General features: G+C 35.9%; 1 protein-coding gene across 27 annotated transcripts in view; it reads left to right on the forward strand.

Annotated features, from left to right (window-relative positions):
- LOC105231504 (protein pangolin, isoforms A/H/I/S) overlaps nucleotides 1-27915 on the forward strand; it is a 454601-nt gene that overhangs the window by 20831 nt on the left and 405855 nt on the right. For 10 of the 27 annotated variants that reach the window (XM_049460025.1, XM_049460004.1, XM_049460017.1 and 7 more), the window contains 3 exons: nucleotides 13544-15724; nucleotides 17434-17482; nucleotides 25879-25976. In XM_049460025.1, coding sequence (XP_049315982.1) covers nucleotides 15548-15724; nucleotides 17434-17482; nucleotides 25879-25976 — 324 coding nt within the window. In that variant the 5' untranslated portion in view covers nucleotides 13544-15547. Of the gene's footprint in view, nucleotides 1-13543; nucleotides 15725-17433; nucleotides 17483-25878; nucleotides 25977-26981; nucleotides 27148-27915 lie in introns of those variants that run through there. The other 17 variants (XM_049460000.1, XM_049460020.1, XM_049459998.1 and 14 more) reach the window with 7 other exon arrangements.

A 27915-nucleotide genomic window follows, 5' to 3' on the forward strand; every position in this document is an offset into this window, starting at 1 on the left:
GCTGCAACAAGATAGTGGTCCGAGTCGATGTTAGGACCTCGGAGCGCACGCACATCTAAAACACTGGAGACGTGTCTTCCGTCTATCACAACATGATCGATCTGGTTGGTGGTTTTTCGATCCGGAGACAGCCAGGTAGCTTGATGTATCTTCTTATGCTGGAATCTAGTACTACAGATAACCATATTTTGGGCCCCGGCGAAGTCGATCAGCCTCAACCCATTTGGGGATGTTTCCTCGTGGAGGCTGAATTTACCGACCGTAGTGCCAAAGATACCTTCTTTGCCCATCCTGGCGTTGAAGTCGCCAAGCACGATTTTGACATCGTGGCGGGGGCATCTCTCATAAGTGCGCTCCAAGCACTCATAAAAAGCATCTTTGGTCACATCGTCCTTCTCTTCCGTCGGGGCGTGGGCGCAAATCAGCGATATGTTGAAGAACCTCGCTTTGATGCGGATTGTGGCTAGACGTTCATTCTCCGGAGTGAATGATAGTACTCGGCGACGGAGTCTCTCTCCCACCACGAATCCAACACCAAACTTGCGCTCCTTTATATGGCCACTGTAGTAAATGTCACAAGGACCTACTCGTCTCTGTCCTTGTCCCGTCCATCGCATTTCTTGGACGGCGGTGATGTCAGCCTTTATCTTTACGAGGACATCTACCAGCTGGGCAGCGGCACCTTCCCAATTAAGGGACCGGCCTTCACTCTAACGAGGACACCAACCAGCTAAGTAGCATTACCTTCCCAATTAAGGGACTGGACATTCCAGGTGCATGCCCCTAAATCGTTATCTTTAGTGCTACCCAGAGGATACTTGGTCAAATACCGGAAGTCGTGAAATGCTTGAGCCATACATATGTAAAATAATCTTTTCTGCCCACTCCCAAGTGAATGACAATCAGAAAACCTTTCTCACTTTCGTGAACTTCTACACATGACTCCAAAAGAAAGATATATAAGTACGTATATTAAACTTTTTAGAGGGCGTGCCACACGCACTTTTTCAAAAATTTTTACTCACAGGTGTCCAAAGCTATTGCGATCCCCTTTGTCAAATAACAGTTCTATATCTTCATTAAGTGCTCAGTTATGGAGCTTCGTTTAATGGCATTTTGTGAGCGTGCGACCACCTATGAACTCAAATATTTTTTAGAAATAGAAACCTCTGTAAGAGAGAGAGTCGTTTTTCGCTCATTTACCTCTGTAAATGAGACCGCTACTTATTAATAATTTTATAAGCGACAATCGGGCTATATTTATTTATGTATATTATTTAGGAGGAGCTATAGCTACAATAAAAATACATACATTCATAAAAGATACACACATACAGTAACAAATGACAAAACAAATTACAAATTTAACATCTGTTATTTTATGACTCATTCTTAACTTTCGTGGAACTTTCTACTATTATTTTTGTATTGTTTGCTTGTAAATATTGTGTCTATTCTATTGCAAGGAACTAAATAACGTTGTTTTTTTTATCGAATGGACACGTGTGCCTATGTAGGAGTAGCATCTTGTTTGCCGGTCTTACTCAGTCTATAGTTAATCAATTGCGAAGGAATGTTCTGTTCTGCATCATGTCAAAACGGAAATTATTGCTGCGTACCTCTATAAGAGAGAAACGCTACACATGTAGTACCTGCATTTGCGAGAAACTTGGCTTAGTGAGAAACCTTCATAAGCGAGAATGAGGTTGTGCTAACTTGAACTCTCGCTTATCCAGGTTTAACTGTATGTCAACGCATACTCCAGTTGAAAGGCAGAAAATTCGCTGGAATTATGGGACGATTTACAAAGAAAATTTTATAATGAATGTATATAAAGTAGCTTTCAAATATTTAACAATTGTTGCTACATCAGTTCTATCCGACAGTTTATTTTCGAAAGGTGGTCAAGCAGAGAGCAAACAAAGAAATACAGGTAGAATAAAACTTAAAAGGTTGAATAAAATTGTACTTGCAAATCCCAGAAAAATAAAAACGAAAATTTGTGAAGAATACATTTTGATTTACTTTGTATTAGATTATTTTATAAACTTAGAGTATTGAATAATTTTAAATCCTTTAATAAAAACGTTTAAGCTTTAAATTTTTTTAGGAAAGTCATATCGACTAAAAGAAGTATTTTTTATGACCATCCCTAGTGTATACGGCTTAACTTCTATTACTTCCTTTCACTGTGTTACTAATTATTTTATTAGGAGAGTAAGCATTGAAATATATGTCTTCTCCTTTATATACTATGTATTGTATATTCTAATGAGATTTCCCAAAATTTTTGTTGATATTCGTCAAACTATGCAAAGTAAAAATTATTGTTTTCGGTACTTTATACTTGTTATAGAATTATAACAAAACCATTACTTAAACCTTGAAATAATATGCATACGAATGTATGTTATACTCGTATATATGTATGTTCTATATGTATATCTTCTTCTCCTTCTTTACTGGCGTAAACACCGCTTACGCGATTATAGCCGAGTCAACAACAGCGCGCCAGTCGTTTCTTCTCTTCGCTAAGTGGCGCCAATTGGATATTCCAAGCGAGGCCAGGTCCTTCTTCACTTGGTCCTTCCACCGGAGTGGAGGTCTTCCTCTTCCTCTGCTTCCCGCGGCGGGTACTGCGTCGAATACTTTCAGAGCTGGAGTGTTTTCATCCATCCGGACAACATGACCTAGCCAGCGTAGCCGCTGTCTTTTAATTCGCTGAACTATGTCAATGTCGTCGTATATCTCGTACAGCTCATCGTTCCATCGAATGCGACATTCGCCGTGGCCAACGCGCAAAGGACCATAAATCTTTCGCAGAACTTTTCTCTCGAAAGTCGACTCATCGGTTGTTGTCATCGTCCAAGCCTCTGCACCATATAGCAGGACGGGAATTATGAGCGACTTATAGAGTTTGGTTTTTGTTCGTCGAGAGAGGACTTTACTTTACAGTGACGTGAGAGCCAAGTTGCGAGTGCGACGACTGTTTGTTTGATGACAGGAGATATTTCGTCTTGCCCTCGTTCACTGCCAGACCCATTCGCGTTGCTTCCTTGTTCCGTCTGGAGAAAGCAGAACTAACGGTGCGGGTGTTGAGACCGATGATATCAATATCATCGGCATACGCCAGCAGCTGTACACTCTTATAAAAGATTGTACCTGCTCGATTTAGTTCTGCAGCTCTAATAATTTTCTCCAGCAGCAGATTGAAAAAGTCGCACGATAGGGAGTCGCCTTGTCTGAAACCTCGTTTGGTATCGAACGGCTCGGACAGGTCCTTCCTGATCCTGACAGAGCTTTTCGTGTCGCTCAACGTCAGTTTACACAGCCGTATTAGTTTTGCGGGGATACCAAATTCAGACATCGTGGCATAAAGGCAGCTCCTTTTCGTGCTGTCGAAAGCAGCTTTGAAATCGACGAATAGGTGGTGAGTGTCGATTCTCCTTTCACGGGTCTTTTCCAAAATTTTGCGCATGGTGAATATCTGGTCGGTTGTTGATTTACCAGGTCTGAAGCCACACTGATAAGGTCCAATCAGTTTGTTGACGGTGGGCTTTAATCTTTCACACAATATGCTCGATAGAACCTTGTACGCGATGTTGAGGAGGCTTATCCCACGGTAGTTGGCGCAGATTGTGGGGTCTCCTTTTTTATGGATTGGGCATAGTACACTTAAATTCCAATCGCTGGGCATGCTTTCATCCGACCATATTTTGCAAAGAAGCTGATGCATGCTCCTTATCAGTTCTTCGCCGCCGTGTTTGAATAGCTCGGCCGGCAATCCGTCGGCCCCTGCCGTTTTGTTGTTCTTCAGGCGGGCAACTGCTATTCGAACTTCTTCATGGCCGGGTAATGGAACGTCTGCTCCATCCTCATCGATTGGGGAATCGGGTTCGCCTTCTCCTGGTGTTATGTGTTCACTGCCATTCAGCAGCCTGGAGAAGTGTTCCCTCCATAATCTAAGTATGCTCTGGGCATCGGTGGCTAGATCACCTTTGGGTGTTCTACAGGAGTATGCTCCGGTCTTGAAACCTTCTGTAAGCCGCCGCATTTTTTCGTAGAATTTTCGAGCATTACCCCTGTCGGCCAGCTTATCAAGCTGTTCGTACTCACGCATTTCGGCCTCTTTCTTCTTCTGTCTGCAAATGCGTCTCGCTTTCCTCTTCAACTCTCGGTATCTATCCCATCCCTCTCGTGTTGTGGTCGATCGTAACGTTGCGAGGTAGGCAGCCTGTTTTCCCTCCGCTGCGACACGGCACTCCTCGTCGTAGCAGCTGTTCTTTTGCACTTTCCGAAAACCAATGGTTTCGGTTGCAGCTGTACGTAAGGAGTTTGAAATGCCGTCCCACAGTTCCCCTATACCGAGTTGTTGACGAGTGCTCTCAGAGAGCAGGAGTGCAAGCCGAGTAGAAAATCTCTCGGCTGTCTGTTTTGATTGCAGCTTCTCGACGTCGAACCTTCCTTGTGTTTGTTGGCGTGCGTTTTTTGCTGCACAGAGGCGGGTGCGAATTTTGGCTGCAACAATATAGTGGTCCGAGTCGATGTTAGGACCCCGGAGCCCACGCACATCTAAAACACTGGAGACGTGTCTTCCGTCTATCACAACATGATCGATCTGGTTGGTGGTTTTTCGATCCGGAGACAGCCAGGTAGCTTGATGGATCTTATTTCGGGCCCCGGCGAAGTCGATCAGCCTCAACCCATTTGGGGATGTTTCGGCGGTGATGTCAGCCTTTATCTTTACGAGGACATCTACCAGCTGGGCAGCGGCACCTTTCCAATTAAGGGACCGCACATTCCAGGTGCATGCCCTCAAATCATAGTCCTTTTTTCGTTTGCCATGGTCCTCATCAAAAGGGGGTCTCTCATCCGAGGCTGTTTTTTTCTTTTTATTGGGGGCGTTTTTTACGTGGCGGGTCCCAAACCCAGCGCACAACCCTATGCAGGGGATGTTTCGCCTTCTCACTTTAGCTCGCCTTCAAACGGATGTTCTTAGGCTACCCAGAGGATACTTGGTCAAAGACCGGAAGTCGTGGGCTGCTTGAGTCATATGTAAAAGAATCGTTTCTGGCCAATCCCAAGTGAATGGCGATCAGAGAACTTTCCTCACTTGCGTGAACTTCTATACATGACTCCATCCTCCATCTATATGTATATCCTCCTATAAAATGGATATATCCCTGCCAGCCTAGGGTGGTGAAAGAACTAGTGAAACAATAGGTTTCCAAACTCTAAAAAAGTGGTGAGCCCGCCATAGACCTCGCGCAGATTCTAACCACTTTTCCCCTCACACGTACATATACATGTGATCATACATTTCTGTTGTGCTCATTCAGCAGTGTCATATAAATTATATATGTAAAAATATATTTGAACTGATCTAATTATTGCATTTTTGATTCCTACTTTCAAATATTCTTAAAATTTCAAACAAAACTTTTCAATTTTAGGATTATTAGTGTTATGTTTGTACAATTTTTATTTAAATACAAAATGTATTAAAATTGAATATAACAGTGCTAGCAATGTGCAAATAAAAATATATTTCATATAAAAAATAATAATTAACATCTGAAAAAAGATTAATTAATAAATATATTATTTTAAGAAAAATAATATTAATACCAGAAAATTAAATATAAATAGTTATAATGTCTGAAAATAAAAGATGTATGTCTTTAATAAAGACCTGCATCGATAACGAGTTTTACCTTAAAAGAGAAATAAATTCAATAAATTTCAATAAAGTATAAAAACTATTTAAAAAGATTTTTGTTGCAATGTATACATTCTGAAAACATATAAAATAACAGCGCTGCACAGGCCACCTTTAAAACATCTAAAACACACATTCCTTTTCACATAATTCTACCACTGCGCAGGCCGAAAGAATATAAATCAAACTTTTGAAACCAACCGCACTGGTCATTTAATTAATTAACTATTATGTATATAGAATAATAATACGATATGTAATTTGACAAAACTCACCAAACAAAATTGTGTTCCTGCTTCTGCTATTAATGAAATGTATTTTATGTTTTATTTACAAATATTTTCAAAATTTTCCTTATTTTTTCGCTTTATATGTTAAATGCTGTAATGGAATTAAATTAATAATTTAAAATATATTTATAATATAAAAATTTCTGCACTTACCTTCCTCTCGCGCTAGAAATGCAAATGGCTCCCATTTTACGTATAACCTCGAACCCACACGTGTGCGGTGGTATTAGTTGAAGAAAATATATGATCCCGCAGCCGTTGTCCTGCGTGAAATTATATGTTTTGAAATGAAAAGAAAGGTGAATTTATCATTTACTTTTTTCAATGTAACGCAGCTTCATAAACAATATTTTTTGGTTTCTGTTCCGGTGTACAGAAAAGATGTTTTTCCAACTCGTGACCACGTACAAAAAACATAGCATTTCCAAATTTATGCCACATACTATGCGTCTATCCTTGTGTCCTGTTGATTGTCATCTCAAATGCAATTTTCACTGGAAAATCGTTAGAAATCAAAGGAATTCGTAGAATCAAACATTCTACTCCCTTGTATTCGATAGCTGCGTCGCAATAAGTCGGGTTCCATTACACGGTTTCGGCGCATGAAGATTGTGAATCATAATTACGACATATCCAACTTTGAGACGCAAATGATGTGGTGACATACCAAGCCTCTCCAAACAATTTAGAAATTCCACTGGATAATTCACGGCGTCGTCCTCATTGTCAAGACGATCGATCGATTTGCCTGAGCGCAAGTCTGCTGGAATTTGACTTTGAATCTTCCAGTTTAAGTCAACAACATCGGTATTTTTGGCAGCTAACATTACGCGTGCATTTATCAAACCACAGGAAGTATCAACCGGAATTGGCCAATCCTTAGCGAACACGATGTAAAATGTGTTCGGCAATGTCATTTTGTTGGTATCCCATAATTAAAGCGGGTTTGAAGGCTGATATGTCAAAATGATCATCGCGAAAAGTGTACGACCTTCATTTGCATTTGATTCCAGTGATTATCATGTTCCAGAAATTGTAATTGCGGGCTTGCTTCTCCAAAACTTGCACACACCGTACTATTCACAGTATGCAATGACTCAAATGAAGTTGAACCGCGTACATTAATCAATAGCAACCGAAGGTAGAAGCAATCGTCGTTTTCGGGTGGATTATGTAAATTCGTCCAAAGGCATTAGTTAAGAACATACCTGGATGTCAATCTACTGATTGGCATTGCTTTCTGTGTAACTATTTCTTCGATGATGCATTCCATGTATAATATCAAGGCATTTCCGAATAGAACAATGCTCTTGAAAACGGATCACTGACGAAAGTTAAGAAAAAACTCGTCAATGTTAATTTTTTTTTGCTGACGGTGTTTCCACTGGCTGTACTGCATTCTGTGGGTTGAAATGCACTCTTTGGCCATTCTCCAAATTAACTGCAAGACGCACAACAGTCGGAAAACGTTTATGAATTGCAAAAGTAAATATCCTACAAAACGCTTTATTGCAGTTCAAGTATCGACCGTATCGTTCAAGACCAATAACCGCCATGTTGCTTCCTTTGGTGACGTACTAACAAACGTATTTTATCGATTTCACCAAACTGCAACACTCAACATTGAAATTAGTTTTGAATGTGAATTAGACAATAATGGTGAATATAGTACGATCCATTTGTTATCAACTTCGATATTCCCTCTTCTAAATTGAATGCTGTATGGTCTGCCATTGTTGTTGGAAGGGCGACGCCGATAGAGTGGATATTCATCATTTCCAGTTTTTTTTCCGAAAGAAAAGCACGTAAATAGTGCTTCGTGCATTTATTGTCAGACATATAAACCGAAGAGGGATTGTGGTGTCCGCAAGATCCATGAACCATATTGGTTTTCATCACTTCGTATAATACTGGATCTTTCCCTGCATCAGGAATTTCCGCAGAAATGATTTCATCAATTTGATCTGTGCGTGCGGTGCGGCAAACCTCTCTTTTTCTACTCAACGGAATACATCTAACAGCGCCACATATTTGCTTCAAGATGAAGCCCATCAAACATCGCAATTGTTGTTTGAAAAGCCGTGCTGTGACATGGTGACGATTGCTTGCTGATTGATCGCGATCCATAATACTGCCCGTATGTCATCGCATCCTGGGAGTACTCGGTCATGAGCCTTGGGCTGCCAATGTATGTTGATGGCAAAAAGAACGCCGACCGATATTAGAGCGACCTCTTTATGGCATCGTAACAAATTTCAATCTGTAATTGATCACTATTGGTGAAACACACATAACGTTTTCACTGAATAATTTTCAATAATTTTTTTTGAGTAGCTGGAACAAAGAAAGCAAACGACAAATTTGAACAATTCAAATAATTAAAACCCAAAACAAAAAAATTAAAAAAAAAATTGTATGGAAAAAAGTTCCTTTTTGGAATAGTTTAATTTTCCGATTTTCCTCACGAAAAGCATATGGTTTTTTTAATTTCTAAACCCTCCCCGATCCATAGCGAACAACCTCGGAAAATTTCATCAAGATTGGTTCAGCCATTCTCGAGCCGTTACTAACAAACAAACATTCAATCGTTTGTATGCCAAAAATAAAAGGACTGTTTTTAGGGGGTTTTAGGCAATTATTCGAATTTTTCTCGCCGTAAAAACCATCCTCGAACCTCAACGAAAATTTAGGAAAAAGAATTGGCCAAATTGGTCCAGGCGTTGTTGAGTTATGCGCTTAGCAACACATTTTGTGATTCATTTTTATAAAGGGTGATTTTTTAAGAGCTTGATAACTTTTTAAAAAAAAAAAAACGCATAAAATTTGCAAAATCTCATCGGTTCTTTATTTGAAACGTTAGATTGGTTCATGACATTTACTTTTTGAAGATAATTTCATTTAAATGTTGACCGCGGCTGCGTCTTAGGTGGTCCATTCGGAAAGTCCAATTTTGGGCAACTTTTTCGAGCATTTCGGCCGGAATAGCCCGAATTTCTTCGGAAATGTTGTCTTCCAAAGCTGGAATAGTTGCTGGCTTATTTCTGTAGACGGTCCAATGATTCCACCAGCGTACAAACCACACCAAACAGTGCATTTCTCGGGATGCATGGGCAGTTCTTGAACGGCTTCTGGTTGCTCTTCACCCCAAATGCGGCAATTTTGCTTATTTACGTAGCCATTCAACCAGAAATGAGCCTCATCGCTGAACAAAATTTGTCGATAAACACATTTCGAACCGAACACTGATTTTGGTAATAAAATTCAATGATTTGCAAGCGTTGCTCGTTAGTAAGTCTATTCATGATGAAATGTCAAAGCATACTGAGCATCTTTCTCTTTGACACCATGTCTGAAAACCCACGTGATCTGTCAAATACTAATGCATGAAAATCCTAACCTCAAAAAAATCACCCGTTATATAAGATTGTATTGAAACTTATTCAAAAAGTGGTTATATATATATATATGTATGTATAGGTACATATATTTGTAAGTGGCTACGATTCTCTGTCACATTTGACGGCATGATCAACTAAAGATAGAATACCAAGCGGATACACATATTTACAACTTTAAAATGGCATCCACATACCTCCCTCCAACATTTTACTTTCCTGTTGGTTTCACATGTCTTTTAACAAGAGAAAAGCGCTGTCAGTAGATGTAGTGAATAAAGAAGTGGCGAAGGCGGCTATTACCACTTTGTCACTTTCGTTAGTTGGGCAGACTTGGTAACAACAAAACATTCACAAACCTCCATCAAGTATATTGTATATACAAAAATAAAACCTTGCAGTAAGAAGTCTCAATTTGTGGCAAGTTACTACTCACAACACAGTCTCTAGTCTATAGTCACAAAATATTGTCTCAAATTTGTTACCTGATAGTTAGCAGGTCACAAAACCAAGAAGCACTGTTGTTTGCCATTTTGAATATACGGACACTTCACCTACCATATAGAGACAGACACTTCCCCCACCATATCAATATCATCATAGATATTAATCGATTGTCGCTTTTTAAAATTTGTTAGCAACTCAAACTCGAAAAAGTTAAAAATAAATCAATTTCGCATAATTTTCATTAATATTCCGATTCAAAATCAAAATTGTACTTTAATTTTTATTCGTAATTATGCCTTGTTATCGGCAAGTTTATTTTCAATCGTGATATATGTATGTATGTATATACAAGTACATCTATAATTAACGAAATGTGACAGCCTCTTAGATCTGTTCGTTTTCAATAGAAAGAATTTTGTGACTTTCGCATACTGAATTGCAAAATCATCTCAATCACAAAAGTTGTCTCTAATTAAATCGAAATTCTGTACTTCGATACAGTCACAAGTCTCTAAATTAAAGATTTAAAATTTTTTGATCCAATTTATGAGTAAATTAAATATCTGAAGCCGTTTGCTCATCTTGTAATTTAGGTTTCAATGCACTGCTTACAAACACCTTATCACTATAGATTTTATAGTAGACTGTGCCAGTGCAATTTTAAATTCATTTTCACTGCTTGCATACGTATATAATTTTTTTTGCTCATTACTTCAATAGGTTGGTTTACACACGAACACTTTTTGTCAGCAAGTTCTCTTTTTTTCATTCCATTCACATTTTAATATAATCTCAAATCCTTGCAAACTTCATGAATATTTTCATCGTTTTTCCTTTCCTAAAATATTTCTAATATGCATATTTGTAAACATATTAGACGGCTTTCAGACGGGAACTTTTTTGCCGCCCATTATCCGCAAATATCCTTTGAGTGCTACTCATTCTGTTTACACGCTTGACACGAGTCGGGCAACTTTAGTCGGTTAATTTTCTGCATTTCATTTCATATCACATTCTCAACCAAAATATTGTTTGATTATCTAATTTTATCCTTATTCCCCTATTCTAAAACTTTCTATTTTCTAATGCCATTAGCACACATATTTCTATTTAAAAAATACAACATTGGTTCCAAAGAAAACAGGACTTTAAAATGTGATTTTGGGTCAAATAATCGGTCACAATGATGTTCTTCGAACGTTGTATTGTGAGCAATTTTTGGTCGTCAGTCAATTTGTGCGGAACAAACCCCGCACACACCTTTCGTATGCCCAAATGTTCGGTCAAAATGCTATAAATCGATGTTTTGGAGATGTTCAATTCCATTTCCATGAATTTCAATGATGATTTCGGTGGATTTTTTTATGAATTCATGCACAGTTTCGATGAACGCACAATGTGCCCATGTTTAGACTAGAATCATGAGACGGGGCATCATTTTTTTAGAAATAGAGATCGAAGAAAGAAGTCGGTCAACATGGTGTTATAACGCCCGATATTGATGGTAGCGACATTTCTTGTGTAATTTCGAAAGAAATTAGGCCCGATGATGCCGCCATACCACAATCTGCACCAATCTGTAAATTTTTAGGGATGCAATTACACACCATTAGTGACATTTTTGTTGACATTTATTCAGAAACGAGTAAACCTAAGAAAACACACTGACAAAATTTGACACAAATCCGTAAGTACAAGCTGTTAACAACATACAAACTATATAGATATTAAAAGGAAGAGGCGTCACTTGCGATGCAACCTTACATTAAAATGTCTTGAGACACATGCGTAAATACGCATTAAAAAACGTTTCAGGAATTCCTTAGTTTTATTTTCTATGAAAAATTATAATTTATTAAGACTTATGCTCTTAAAAATAAAATAAAAAATCTTTTTTTTTTTGTAAATAATTTGTGATTTGAGCCAATCACAATGGCCTTAAACCAAACTCGTAAATTGATCAGAAACGCTTTTCTTACGCTTGTCAGCTAGCAGCGGATCCTGATCTTTTTTTTTGAGCTGGCAACAACAAGAATAACGCTAAAACGAACTGCCAAAATTAGTACGTTGTTGAATTCTGTAGAATTATATGTCGGTAGTTTGTAAAATTATTTATATACATACATATATGGGTGATATAGGCCTACTGGGGAACCGAAGACCCAAAAATAATATGGTTAATAACGCGCAAATAGCCGACCTCAGTGGTAGAGTGGAAATTGAAAAATACCCAAAGTTATTTATAAAACGCCCAATCTAATATTTTTTAGCAGTGGCATCTTTGCCCAATGATATAAAAAATGCGAGTTTTGACAGATCTTTCTCGAATCAAAGAGTTGCGTATCAATTTATGAACGCTTAAACCTACAAACCAAAACTTAGCAGCATTGAAGAAACCTTTATGAGGTATTCGCATACTTTCTTTACCGGACACCTAAACTGGCAAAAGTTTATGGTATACTAACTGTATTGCTGTATGTATTGCCTGTGGAGACTCCATATTGGTTATGGAGTGCAATTAGTGTGGAAGATCAGTTTTCATTTCTATGAAAATGTCGAAAGTTGGAGCAGTTTTTTTTTGTTTGTTTTTATGAATTTCATAAAGCATTTCAAAAATTTTAAGCGCTTCTATAGCTCGTACTTGAATGATCTGCTTGCCTGTATATTCGCGAACTAGTTTACCACTTTTAAGATATTGATCTGCAATTTTACAGACGTCCTTTTCTCCTCAAGGATCTACTCATTTGCTGGAAACGCCAATATCGGACGACTATGTTATAACATATACATATGTAGCTTCCATATAAATTGATCGATTCAAATCAAGTTCTTGTATGGAAAACTGTTTTATAGTGGTTTTGTTGATCTCGATCTTTATTTATATTTTACATTAACACAATCAGAAACCATTAAACGAAATAACATATAAACTTAATTATAAGCTATAGTAAGTGATTAGCGTGTCCATCCAAGGTGATTTAGGCATGTCTACATGTCTGTCTGTATACTTTTATGGTATAGGCGAACTATTACTTCAAATTTTTAGATACATATGTACCTCTTCGAAAATTTGCGCTCAACCTTTTCCCTCAAAAAGCTGCTCATATGTCGGAACCGATACCGAGCCACTAAAGCATATCGCTGCTATACAAACTGGACGATAGGAATCAATAACATGCAAGAGAATTTTTTTTAACAAAATATCTTCATGAAATTTCTCATGTATTATAATCCAAATGCATTACTATAATATCGGAACCAGTTTTTAAGATCGGAAAACTATTGTATATATAGCTTGTACAAGAGAGATCGACTGATCAACGGAACTTCGACACCATTTTTATATAATTCGAACGTTATCGCACCATCGTCTGTATGTATGTATGTACATATGATCTTCTGAACGTGGAATTGTGGTTAAATAAAGCCAAATATAAATACAAATTTGGACTTGTATTACATACATATATACTAATAAACTTGAAAGTAAAGATTCAGGTTTAGCATAATTTAATTTTTTTTTTAACGCACCAAACTATACTGAATATACGTATGTATGCATATACAAGCGGATTTTTTTTGTACATAATTGACATACATATTTACACACCCGCATATGTGTTTACTGTTGAAATAAAATTGTTTCCCTTTTATTTTTCTTGGCGGGTTCTGCTGCTAATTTTTTATTACAGCTACACTTGAGTCGGAATCGATGTGAAGGAGAAGACAGGCGCACAAGCTTGCAAACCATGTTCATATAAACTCGCCAAGAAGTGCAGTAGCCAAGCGCAAGCGCAGGCGGCAGACCTATTTAGTGCCTCAAAAATTGTTGAAACTTGGTGGAGAAATAGATAGGCGGAAAGTGAACCACAAAACATACTCGACCATAACGAACATCACAGAAAAAGAATTGCGGGCGCTTTGCCAACAGCGGATTACGGCATGCGTGCGTGTGCGCAATGCAAATCAACGGCCAAGTAGGCGCGTTAAGCAACACGGCGTATATGAGCTACCCATACAAGTAGAGGATACTGCTACAAATTAAATTAAATGGAAATCACATACATAAGCCTACATATAAAAAAAATCGAAAATGTCGAAAACAATAAGCAAACAAGCAAAGCGCTTATATATTTCGATGCGATGAGATAAAATGCAAACAACGACGTTGTCGATGTGATAATGACGTGATGATAATGTTGTGCATATTATAATCGTCATGTTGTTGATAATAAGGCAGACTTCTTGTTTTGAACTCCATAACGATGCTGACAATGATGTTATACAAGAGGCTGCACTAATGCGCTGAGTATACAGAGTATAGGTATAGAGACGGCAACCAAGCGCTATGTGCCAAGTGTTAAGAGCCATAAGCCCTTACTCGTTAAGGGATAGGAAGTGGTAAATAAAATAAATGAGTAGTTAAAAAGAAATTGCAACTAAACAAATAAAACTAAGTTGCGCAAATACAGGCTTACATTTATAGACACACAGATTGCTGTCTGATATTGTTCGCCATCGAAAGCATTGCGATCATGTAACGAGTGTGAATCTACCTGGTATATTAAATACGTATAAATAAGTATGGATGGCACTTATACATATATACATATGTTTACAATAAATGTTGTGAGTGCACCATATCGCGTTGCGTCCATGCATACAGGGAGTGAGAGTGAAGGAATTTAACGGTGTAATTCAGAATACTGATGGAAGGTGAAATGCGACAGTAAGCCAAAAAAGAAACAACAACAATATAAAATACCAAGAGAAAAATAAAACAAACTTAAACAAAAATATAAGAGTATAAATAATACGGGACAACAACAAAGGCGCTAAACTACTAAATAAAATAACTCGTGATAAATAAAAAATAAGTACTATCCCTTTAGTAAAATTAAACCAACAATTGTACATATGTACATATGGTATACACATGTATATGTTTCATATGGACATACATATGTATGTATAAACACATACGCGCTACGGTCTTATAAATGGACATGCACATGGTAAATCTGCGAGTTATAGAACGGAAATCGGTGCGATATTGACAAAACAACGTAAAATTTGATATAATATATGTATATAGTAATTATATAAAGTAATAGTATGAATACAATTTTCAACAATATAACGCAAGCCACAATGCCAAATCAACAATAAAAAGTTTATTTTAATAAGCAGAAAAAGTAATATCTAATAAGAACAAAACGAAAATTGACAACAATTATGAACAAACAACAAATATGGCCATAAGTAATTTAAAAATTATGCAAAATATTAAAAAACAAACGTTTAAGTAATTTATGGGATAATAAAATATGTTACGCTTAAATTTGTACAAAAATCTGCATTGATGTATGAAAACTTGCTGGTATAACTGTAAACGAATTTGCTTTTCTTTAAAGTTACATACATATGTACATATGTATGTATGTACATGAGTGTTGTACACATTTTATGGGACTATTTTTGTGCATTTCAGGTAGATACATAAGCAAAACAAATAAAAACGTTTAAAATAAGATAAAGTTGAAACACAAAATATTTAATTAATTCCTTCAATGAGCAAATATTCGTATCAATAGGATTTGGTAAAGTACAAGTAGCTAAAACGCATCTGTAAGAAAAATACCAAAACCCAACATTTACAAATAGAAATTGAATAACTAATTTTACAATTAATCATAATGCCACACAATAGTCATAGTTCACATTCCCGACATGGTGGTTCGTCTAGCGACGATTTGGGTAGCACCGATGAAGTGAAAATTTTCAAAGATGAAGGTGATCGAGAAGAAGAGAAAATTTCATCAGAGAATTTGCTTGAGGAAAAATCAAGCTTGATCGATTTGACAGAAAGTGAGGTAAGTCGATACGAATCTATGAATGATACTTTATAACGGTGCATTAAATTCCCTAACATTCATACTATTTTATTTTTGTTTAATGGGTTAGGTGTAGTCGAAGACATGAAATATTTTTTTTACCAGAAAATTTTTTTATTCGACTTGAAAGAATTTTGAAAGGAATATTAATCATTTTGAAAGTAATGGCTGCTTTTGTTGATCTAGTTCCAACCGAAGCTCCTTGCAATGACCATTACTAATCTGGAGATTTATTAAATCAATTGGACATAAAAAAGTTGCATTAATAAAGAGTCTAGTGCCTGATGGAGGCTTGTTTTAATAACAAAATGTCGGCTTGGCTTGTTGATCCAGTTTTAGCCGAAGCTCCTTGCGGTGACTATCACTAACCTTTCGATATTCATCTAAAATCAATCGGACAAAAAAATATTTTTATTAATAAATTATCTAGATTTTTGTGGAAAACCAACAATTAATCTTTTTTTTAGTTTAAATCCTTCTTAAATGTTTTCAAAGAGATGTATAAATTTCATTGAAATTTGCCGATCAGTTTTCGAGCTACAGTGGTCACAAGTACAAAAAATGCAAATGAAGTTTTACCCTCAGTCGCTAACTGTCTGCTCTCGAACCCTTTACTAATTACCGAATAACTCGAAAAGTATTTGGCAAATTAACTTCACATTATATTTATAAGATATTATAGTAAATTAAAAAAAAAAAAATATAGAAAATATAACTACACAATTGGGTGCTCAAAACTTTTCTCATAAAAAAACTAGAAACTGTGTTAATTTAAAATGAATGCCTATACGAATGTTTACAAATCATATAATAATTTATGCCAGGTGGGCTGAAAAGATAGTACCTTAGAAAAAACAAATTAGCTTAGTATAGTTTGATTTTATTTCTAAACATAAGCTTTTTGGATTTACCCATTCTCCACTCGCTGTGTATGAGCTCTGTTCGTTGTAAAATTTGCATGTAAAAGTTATATGCTTGACAGACGGCAGCGTTCATCCCGATTAACTGTGAAATTAATAAAGACGTGTAATGCATGGACGCTACTCGAAACGTTTCTCCTCTCTAACAAAAAAAAAGAACGGCAACCCATATTACACAGATGTTAAATTTGTCAAATTGTGGTTTATGACATTGTGACAGAGCACTTGAACATGCGCAAGGTGTGCACGAAGATGGTCCCAAAAGTGCTCACTGACGACCAGAAATTGCGGCGAGTGGAAGAGTGCCAAGAAAATTTGAACATGTGTAAAAGTGACCCCCAATTTTTGAATAACGTAATCACAGGTGAGTATGATCACGAGACAAAGAGGCTTTTTGAGTCGACAGAGGGGATCCAAGCAGCATGCACATTGGCTCTCAAGGCTATTCCGAAGGATTCCTTCCGTGACGCCTTCAATGCTTGGAAATCGCGCTGGCGGCGCCGCATCGACTCAGAAGGAGCCTTTTGTTTTTTTTTGAAATTTCTTAAAGAGCCGTAACGATTGGTTTTTATTTTGCGTGTAGCAGTGTGGTGCATCAAGGCACGCTTTATTATAAGTAGCTTCCTTCCCTTCTGACAATAAAGCTTATGGAAATCAATTCTAGTGCCAACCTTTCATAGAAATAGTACGAACTTGTCAGCCTGCCTGGTAGCTTATTTTTATAATTCAATATTTTAATTTTAACAAAATTTGTTGTTTTCTCTCCAGGAAAAGAGTGGAAAGCTGCCGACGAGACCGGATCTTAGTCCAGTGTTCAGTAAGTATATTCAACTTAAATAATTTAATTTTGAAGTACTGCTTTTCAGCCGGTTGTCAAAAAAGACTTGCGGTATTTTCGCTAGTTGGCGCTGAAAGCGCGTAGTTCTAGTTTTATTCGTCGCATCGGGCCATGCTATACCTTTTTGTAAAGCTCATTTCACGCGCTAACACGTGTTTGATTGATTGTCGATTCTTTTAAGTCGTTCGTGAGCTATAGCGTCGCAAACATGGAGCAAAATAAAGAGAAAATACGGCATATTTTACAGTACTATTACGATAAAGGCAAACATGCATCTCAAGCCGCCAATAAAACTTGTGCACTTTATGGACCCGATACAGTTTCCATTTCCACCGCACAACGATGGTTTCAACGTTTTCGTTCTGGTGTAGAGGTGGTCGAAGATGCGCCACGCTCCGGAAGGCCTGTCGTCGAAAATTGCGATAAAATCGCTGAATTGGTCGAAAGAGACCGGCATAGTAGTCATCAAATCATTATAAACCATTTGAAGAAGCTTGGAGTCACTAAGAAGCTCGATGTATGGGTGCCACATGAATTGATTCAATAAAAATACCGCAAGACTTTTTTGACAACCCAATATAAAACTTTTTTATACTATCGCAACATGTTCTTATGTATATAAGTATGTACAGTAGGGTGTGCCATTCTGAGGCAACCTTTTTTTTCAACTGAAAAACAGTCTCAAAACTTTCGAAAATGTGTAAAAAAAAGTTACTCAAAAGATGAGCTCCTAATATTAATATTAAGAGGTGCATATTTCAAATTTACTGTTTTCCATATAAATAACATGGCCGAAAGCCTATGATGCTAGCGCTGCGTTCTTTAGTTCATATAACAATTTATTTATTATGTAAGCTTTAATAAAATAAAAAAATAAAAAATCATTTTTTTGTGGTGGTTATTGTGCGGAGTTTCATATGTGCACGCGATGGCTGCCAGTAGGGATGGTAAACTCGATTCCGATTCTACTCGAGAATCGAGTTTTCTCGTAAAATAATCGATTTTTCGAATGTCAAGAACCGATTCTTAATCGACTTCGACTACTGAAGATCGATTAAGACATCGATTATTTAACGAGAAAACTCGATTCTCGAGTAGAATTGGAATTGAGTTTACCATCCTTACTGGCAGCCATGGCGTGCACATATAAAACCTCCGCACAATAACCACCACAAAAAAAAATGATTTTTTCCATGTTATTTATATGGAAAACAGAAAATTTGAAATAGGCACCTCTTAATATTAATATTAAGAGCTCATCTTTTGAGTGACTTTTTTTTACACATTTTTCGAAAGTTTTGAGCCTTTTTTCAGTTGAAAAAAAGGTTGCCTCATAATGACACACCCTAATGTACATATATTATAAATGTATCATCCTACCCACTTAGAAACAATATTTCTAAGATTACCATCAACAATGAATCGCTTAGTGACTTGGGTATAATTGATATTCAACAATAATAAATATATTCTTAGCAGCTGTATGTTTGTGTCAAAGCATTGTATTTCACCGAAGACGGGTATTTCTGACCCGAGGATTTTTTCATACTCGGGTCAAAATTACCCGAGGATCCTAAGAGCAAAATATGCGTATTTCCTAAATTTAGCAGACATCACCATAAATTCACAATACTAATTTACAATAAATGCATAATTAATAATTGTCACGAAGCCGTTATGAAATCTATTAGATATTACTACTTTTATTATAAAGTAAACTTTAGATTCGGGTCAATATGACACGAAGAACCGAGGAAGGTTAATGTTAAAGATTGAAATGAATTGAAGCTGTTTTAAGTATTTTACTAAATAATCTATACCAAATTTCGTGAATATATCTTATCAACTGCGAAAGCTTTCCATACAAGAACTTGAACGTATTTGATCGATTTCACCAAACTACAATATCAAACGTTGACATGAGTTTTGAATGTGAATTAGACAACAGTGGCGAATATGGTACGATCCCTATATTGTCGACTTCGATATTCACTCCTCTAAGTTGAATGGTAACTATTCTGCCATTATCGTGTGATGAGCTACGACGATCCACTACATCCATCATTTCCAGTTTGGGTTTTCGAAAGAAAAGCACGTGGATAGTGTTTCGTGCATTTATTGTTAGATATACAAGCCGAAGTGGGACTGTGGTGTCCGCAAGGTTCATAAACCATATTGATTTTCATCACTTCGTATAATACTGGCTCTTTCTCTGCATCAGGAATTTCCGCAGAAATGATTTCATCAATTTGGAGTAACCACCATCTACCATCCAAACTTCTGTTTTGCAACTCAACAGAGTACATCCAGCATCTGACTGCACCATATATACATACGTTGCTTCAAGATAAAGTTCATCGTAGTTGTTGTTTGAAAAGTCGTGCTATAACATCGTAACGATCGCTTGCTGATTGACCGCGATCCATAATTCCCCACGTATGTCATCGCATCCTGGGAGTACTTGTTCATGTGCCTTGGTGTGCCATACGTTGATGGCAAAAAGAACGCCGACCGATATTAGCGCGACCTCTTCGTGGCTTGGTAACAAATTTCAGTCTGTAATTGATCACTTCGTCTGAAACACACATAAAGTTTTCACTCAATAATTTTCAATAATTTATCTTTTAAATAGCCGGAATAAAAAAGCAAGCGACCGAAATTGAACGATTCAAATAATTTACAAATCATACTATTGAAAAACAAAAGGAAAAAGTTGTATGGAAAAAAGTGACTTTTTGGAAAATTTCAATTTTTCGAATTTCCTTATGAAAAGTATAAGTTTTTTTTATTTCTAATCCCTTCCAGATCGACAGCGAACAACTTTTGAAAATTTCATGATAATTGGATCAGCCGTTCTCGAGCCTTAGCGTTACTAACAAGCAAACGTTAACTTTTACTTACATATATACAAAAGAAAACGTTTGTATGGGAAAAAGATCCGCCAATTATTGTGTACGCATTGTTGAGTTATGCGCTTAGCAACACATTTTACGATTCATTTTTATATGTATTATAGGCGCAACTTTCGTAATTTTTTCTTACATAAGAACCTTTTCCTAAGAATAACAAATACAACGCGTGATTCCATGACCAAAAAAAAACGATTAATTTTTATTTATACAGCCGTTGTCCTGCGTGAAATTATGTGTTTTGAAATAAAAAGAATGTTAAATTTATCATATAATTTTTTTTCAATGTAACGCAGCTTGATAAACTACATTTTTTGGTTTCTGTTGCGGTGTACGGAAAAGATGGTTTTCCAACTCGTGAGCACGCCACGTCTATCTGGCCGTGTGAAAAACATAGCATTTCCAAATTGTACCACAAACTATGTGACTATCCTTGTGTTATGTTGATTGTCATCTCAAATTCAATTTTCACTGGAAAGTGAAATGGTAAATCGCTAGAAATCAAAGAAATTCGTAGAATCAAGCATTCTGCCCCCTTGTATTCGATAGCGCAGATTGCGAAACATAATAACGACAAATCCAAATTTGAGACGCAAATGATGCGGTGGCATACCAAGCCTCTCCAAAGAATTTAGAAATTCCACTGAATAATTCACGGCGTTGTCTTCATTGTTGAACCGCGTACATTAAGCATTAGCAACCGATGGTAGAAACAAGTGTCGTTTTTCGGGTGGATTGTGTAAATTCGTCCGAAGGCATTAGTTCAGAACAACTGGTTGGCCTTGCTCTCTGCGCAACTATTTCTTCGACGATGCATTCCATGTATAATATGAAGGTATTTCCGAATAGAGCAATGTTCTCGCAAACGGATCACTGACGAAAGTTGAGAAAAAACTTGTAAATCTTAATTTTGTTTTTGACGGTGTTTCCACTGGCTGTACTGCAATACTCAACATTAAAATTAGCTTTGAATGTGAATTAGACAATAATGGGGAATATAGTACGATCCATGTGTTGTCAACTTAGATATTCACTGTTCTAAATTGAATGCTGGTGAGCGACGCCGATAGAGTGGATATCCATCATTTCTAGTTTGTGTTTCCGAAAGAAAAGCACGTGGAAAGTGTTTCGTGCATTTATTGTCAGGCATACAAACCGAAGTGGGATTGCAGTGTCCGCAAGGTCCATGAACCATAATGGTTTTCGCCACTTCGTATAATACTGGATCTTTCTCAGCATCAGGAATTTCCTCAGAAATGATTTGATCAATTTGATCTGGTGTAACCACCATCCAAAGAAGAATGTGTGCGTGCGGCAAACCTCTCATTTGCCACTCAGCAGAATACATCTACCAACTAACAGCACTACATATACCTTGCTTCAAGATAAAGTCCATCAAATGTCGTAAGTGTTGTTAGAAAAATCGTGCTGTCACATCTTGACGATCGCTTGCTGATTGACCGCGATCCATAATTCCGCACGTATGCCCCCGCATCTTGGGAATACTTCTAGCTTTGCCTTGCCTTAGGCTGCCATTTGTTGATGGCAAAAAGAACGCCGATCGATATTAGCGCGACCTCTTCGTGGCTTCGTAACAAATATCAATCTGAAATTGATCTCTTTGTGTGAAACACACGTAAAGTTTTCACTGAATAATTTTCAACAATATTTCTTTTGAATAGCCGGAATAAAAAAGCAAGCGACCGAAATTGAACGATTCAAATTATTTACAAATCAAAATATTGAAAAACAAAACAAACAAAAATTGAAAAAAAATGTATGAAAAAAGTTACTTTTTGGAATTTTACAAATTTCCGACTTTTCCTCATGTTGTAAAGATGTAAAGTTTCCGAATTTCCGGAATGATTTTATATCGCATTTATTGGCCAAAATTTGAGCTAGCTTAATAAAACTGAAAAATCGTATTTTTCTAACAACGGTATCTTTGTGCTCAGAATTCATAAAATAGGGTGAAGACTCGCCCTAGACCCCATGAACTAACAAGTCTTATGTATCTGAAAGTATTTTCATGGCTTTAGTCCTTGCTGTAAGCGTATGAAATGTTCGGTATATAGCCGAACTTCCCTTCCTTACTTGTTTTTGTTTATTTTTTTCGAATGGGGAATCTTTCATAGACGCTGTTTCATAAGCTGTAACATGAGTAGAACCGGGGCCCGCCCGGTTGACTTTTCTCTCATAAACCTCATATATTGAATTCCGCATGATTTCCTCAGAATCAACATGATGAATATAGTAAATTATATTATATCCAAAATATCTCCAGGCTAAATATATTTTCCAGCCTGTGATCCTTAAAAATTGTGAGTATAAAGTATTCTGGTACATATGAACTTATCACGCTGGAGCACGTTGGGAAAATTTAGCTATAATGGTTTGTGAAATATACTATACGAGTCTACTTAGAACCTATGTATGTATTACGAGGCGAGATCACGCCAACATTTTAAAAAGCTTTAAAACCAGAATTGCCCTTTCATACCTTGAAGCCCTGAAGGAAATTCTGTACCATATTTATATCTTAATATTATAACTAAATTTATAATTTTTAAAGGTATTTTTTGCTCGTGGTCAGCATGCTAGGAGCTTTCAAATAAAATGAAATGAGTGGTGATAAGTTATAGAATTCAGCATTGGCATAAAATTACAAGAAAGTCCTTCCAATTCGTTTAAATTGAGCAACAATTAATTATATGCAAGGTGTCTGCTAAAACTTTCTCATGTTTTATAATACATATTTATACATTGTTTTCTATTAGCTAGAGCTGCAAAACGACCGATAATCGTGCTATTTGATAGTTTCGATTGTTAAATAAAATACTATCGATACTTTTTGCCGTTGAAATCTACTTACTTAATGTGTGGATATCGCTGGCTTGGCTTTGAATACTTAATTTTTATGAAGTAATCGGTGGATTTATTTATAAAATAATAAAAATTTTATTTTTCACTCTTCATAATTTTTAATAAAATCGTGGACAACCGTGGGATCAAAAATTCTGAATTGCGGCTGTTTCATTTCATAATATTAGAAATTCTCACCTAATTGGAAATATTTCTACAAGAAACAATCCAACAACTATTTAAAGAGTAAAAAATGGTTAAATATAATAATTGTTATATTATTTTATAAATTGTATTCTTACAAATTTGAAAACACATGTGCGAATATTTTTGAGGCTACCATCCCTGCAAGCCACCTACCGATTTAATCGCCGGTTAATTACCCGACACCGCTATCAGAGATTTCTATTAAAGTTTCTATAAGTTCTTAAAGAGGCTATACCAGTGTTACACTTTAAAAAAAAAAATGACTCCGTCATTTTTCAACATTTTTGAAAAAAAATTTTTAAATATAGCTGAAAATATACCTTAAGGGGATATAACGTACCAGTGTGACGCATGAAAAATTAGGCGATTTTCGTGAATTTTTTTAAGAAAAAGTATGCGATTGAATATTTCAAACTTCTTTGAATGTAATAAGGTATATTTTCAGATATATTTTAAGATTTTTTTTTTCAAAAATTTTGAAAAATAACGGAGTTATGGGCTGTCTTCGGAGGTGCCAAAAACAAGGTGCCCCAACTGCTGGCATGATTTCGGCCGAATGAGTAGCTGAAACAAAAAAAATTGAAAAGTTTATTAAACTTAAAGATATATCCTTTACAATGAACTCCGATCTTTGAGAAATATCGAAAATTAATAAAATGGCGTAATTTTGAAAAACAAAATCGCTTTTTTTAGGAAAAAGATGGTCGTTTTTTTAATGGGAAGTTGACAATTTTCAATCAATCAAAAAGATCGTAGTCCATTGTATAGTAAATGTATTCAAAAATACTCAGTTTTAATTTGAAGTCGATCGGTCAATTTTTGATTGAGTTATGGTGCCAGCAATTTTGTAAAATATCGGTTCGAGAAAAACGCGTTTAAAATTTCACTTAAACTATATATGTTTGCACCTCCAAGCGGTCGCTCCTTAGAACGCTGCCATCCAAAAACTATTCAGGATACGACCTTTCCGATTTCACAGGATATTTACGGAAATATATTCTATCGAAAAAGCAAATAAAAAAAAATTGACAATTCTAAACGAAACCCTTACGTGAGAGTGATCGTTCATTATTACGCATTGGGCTTATGACTTGCACGGAGTGTAATTATGTTAGTTTCCGCGCTAATTCCTTCAAGCTATTGGAGTTTCGGACCCGTGGTTTGCTGGGATGTTATTTAAAATTATACTTCACACTTGGTATTGTCAGAGTAAATGATTATCTTTATTAAGTGAAATTTTACAATTTTACCATGATAGCCAAAATAAACTATCGATAGTCCCATGGATTATTTTGATCAATAGCTGAATTCGGTAAGCAGTCTCTAGTCACTATTTGAGACATTTTGAGCTCAAGTCTGAATTTGTAACTGCTTACTACTCACAACACAGTATCTAGTCTTTAGTGACAAAATATTGTCTTAAATTTGTTACCTGATAATTAGCAGGTCACAAAACTAAAAAAACTCGTATTTGCCATTTTGAATATACTGAATAGAGATCATCACAGATATTAACCGATTGTCGTGTTTTTTTTTTGTAAGCAACATAAGTCAACATATATTTTTACTTTTATTAGTAATTATGCTTTTTGACTATGTTAATATTTGTTATCCACATATTTATTTTCATTCAAGTAAAGCTTTTTAAACACATGCTTTTATTTTTTCACTAACTCGACAAACATACGTATGTATATACATATGTAGATTCTCGGACACTTCTAAGAAAAACTCTCCAATCATGAGTTCTTAATTATAACTTCGTCATACAACACCATTCCCATTCGTCAAAAATTGATAAAGTCAGGCCTCTAGCCTTCATATACCTAACACAAAGATTGAACTTAGACATACCTTATACATTGGTCAATCTATGAGGAATTTTTCCAACCTAAAGTGAACGTACTATTACACTGGGTATATTATAGTTCAATAATTAAAAGTGTGAAATTGGTCCAAAAAGCAACTCCAGCAACTCGTGTCGGAGAAATTTCTGTGTACCCTTCCATGTCACATTTCCAATTAATTTTTTGTCTTTCCTTAGTCGCAATTGGGTTCGTTTCAAGGAATATTTGAAATTTGAAATTTTATCATCTATATTGTAAACTTTTAAGCTGGAAGAGAAGCTTTAAGGTGTCGCTAATAATTTAAGGATTATACGATTCATAGATTTATATTAATTAAGTCAGCAATTCCGTTGATGAGGAAATTAATTCAAAACTGGATCTTTTTACCATAAAATTACGAGGCGTAAAATGTAACTGCTCTCGCTTTAGGGACTAGACCTCTCATACAGTTTTGAATTCATAAATAGCATAATATGGTCAAGGCTACTTACTACTGTAATAATTGGGAGTTCAATATAAATCTTTTCTTTAATTTATTTTTCTCATGCAGGTAAACTCGAATCACACGCGTCAAGCTTCAATATGGGATACCTGGTATCCCCGTATTCGTATTCGAATGGCGGTGCTGGTGGACTGCCGGTCACTATGGTAAGTTAAATCATAAAATATACTATTAACAGCCCAAAAAGTGTATATGTACAAATTTCATTTTAATTTAAAGCTAAAAGTTTTCAAAAGACACAAGCTCTGTGGAAATTTGCTGCTTGACACAGTTTAGAATTCATATGTATACTATATTATCTCATCTGAATAAACTTGTTCCATAAGTTTTGTTGTTCGATAAGAAAGGGCGTTTCTACTAGCCCAACATTTTTTTTTTGTTTTGTTGGTGTTCTGTCAATTCATTCATTGTTTACAAGCCATTTGTGTCACCGCGTCACGTGCAGTCATACAATTCTTATTTTTGGACAGTGATGCCAACTCAGTGGTTTTACCACTAAAACTAGTGGTTTTACTTTCCCTCTAGTGGGCAAAAAACTTTTTTAGTGGCTGGTGGTTTTTTTAGTGGTAAATACCTTCTGACGGTAAATACAAATAAGTAATAATATATATTATATATATTCTTCACAATTGCTTCCCCCATAAGATATTTTAGTTCTATTTCAAGCTTTTAACCCTGCTTTCATAACGTACGTCTGAGAGGCGCACGACCTCTTTACATTTTGCTCTCCCTCCTACAATTTTTTCACAACGCATGCATATTTTAATTTAACAAATAAATTATCAAAGTATAAAGTTTCGTGGTATCCAATGAAAGCCCAAAAGAAACGATACATCTACCAGACGTATCATTATGACTGAAAGGGCTAAAAAAAACGTTATGAAGGCAGGGTTAAAGAGCTACGATTAAGACAAATAAAGATAGCCTGTTATATCCCAAGGGGGGAGCCCTTTTAACAGCTACATTCCACTATACTCAATTGTTTGATATACTCATACGTTCCCTTTTATCTTGTTCGCTGTTTTCTTCGTAACAGAATAAATCTTCATTTTTTTAAATCTTTTAATGTGAAAATTTACTTGTAATGTACACCATCATTAATATACTCATATAACAATGTTTAGTAAACGACAGTATTCTCAAAAATTTAGAGATTTCTGGCTCAAAGACCCTAATTTAAAAGATTGGTTACAAGTTGTAGAAGATAATGACGGCAATAAAGTAGCTAAGTGTAGGTTATGCGGTGTAAGGTTGCGGAATCACTATGCAGATTTAAAAAGTCATACAACGACCAAAAAACATCAAGAAAATGCTAAGGTAAATCAAAACAAGATTATTTTTTATTATTTACTTTTTCTTTAAAAATTTAAAATCTAGTGGTATTTTAGTGGTTTTAGAGTCGACACTAGTGGTCCCTGAAAAAATATTCTGGCAACACTGTTTTTGGAAGGTGTAGCACCAAAATAAATTCACGAATGAATGTTAAAAGTGTATAATGGTTGGTCATCTACAATTTATGTTGCTGAATTTAATCATGGTCGTACAAGCCTTGAATGTGATCCACGTCAAGGACGTCCAAAAAGCGAATCAACACTAGAAATCTTAGCCAAAATACAGGATATGGTTTTGGATTATGGTTTTAGTAGAGGTTCTATACATCTCATTAGGCAGTGTAAGCCATATTTTATGTGAAGTTTTGGGTTTTAGAAAGCTGTGCGCACAATAGGTGCCGCATTCACTCACAATGGAACAAAGCGTTTTAAAAAGGATAAAGTGGATTATGTGCGTCAATTCATCACTATGGATGAGACTTGGGTCTATCAAGTAGTCAACATCTAAATTAAATAACATAATGTAAAATCTTCAATTAAGGAATGTCCAGTGAAATATAGGCTTTATTTAATGAATATTTCGCTAAGTTCGGCTCTAAATAAGCATTTTAGCATATTAGTGATTGAAGGTTTAGACCAAGATCAAAACGAATTTCATTTATATTTGGCAAACCACATTATGGTTAAGAAAACTGTCCACGTAATTTCATTTAAGTATCACACACATTGACCAACATAAATGCGTTAAAGTCAA

The sequence above is a fragment of the Bactrocera dorsalis genome, chromosome 6 (assembly GCF_023373825.1).
Source record: "Bactrocera dorsalis isolate Fly_Bdor chromosome 6, ASM2337382v1, whole genome shotgun sequence".
NCBI lineage: Eukaryota > Metazoa > Arthropoda > Insecta > Diptera > Tephritidae > Bactrocera > Bactrocera dorsalis.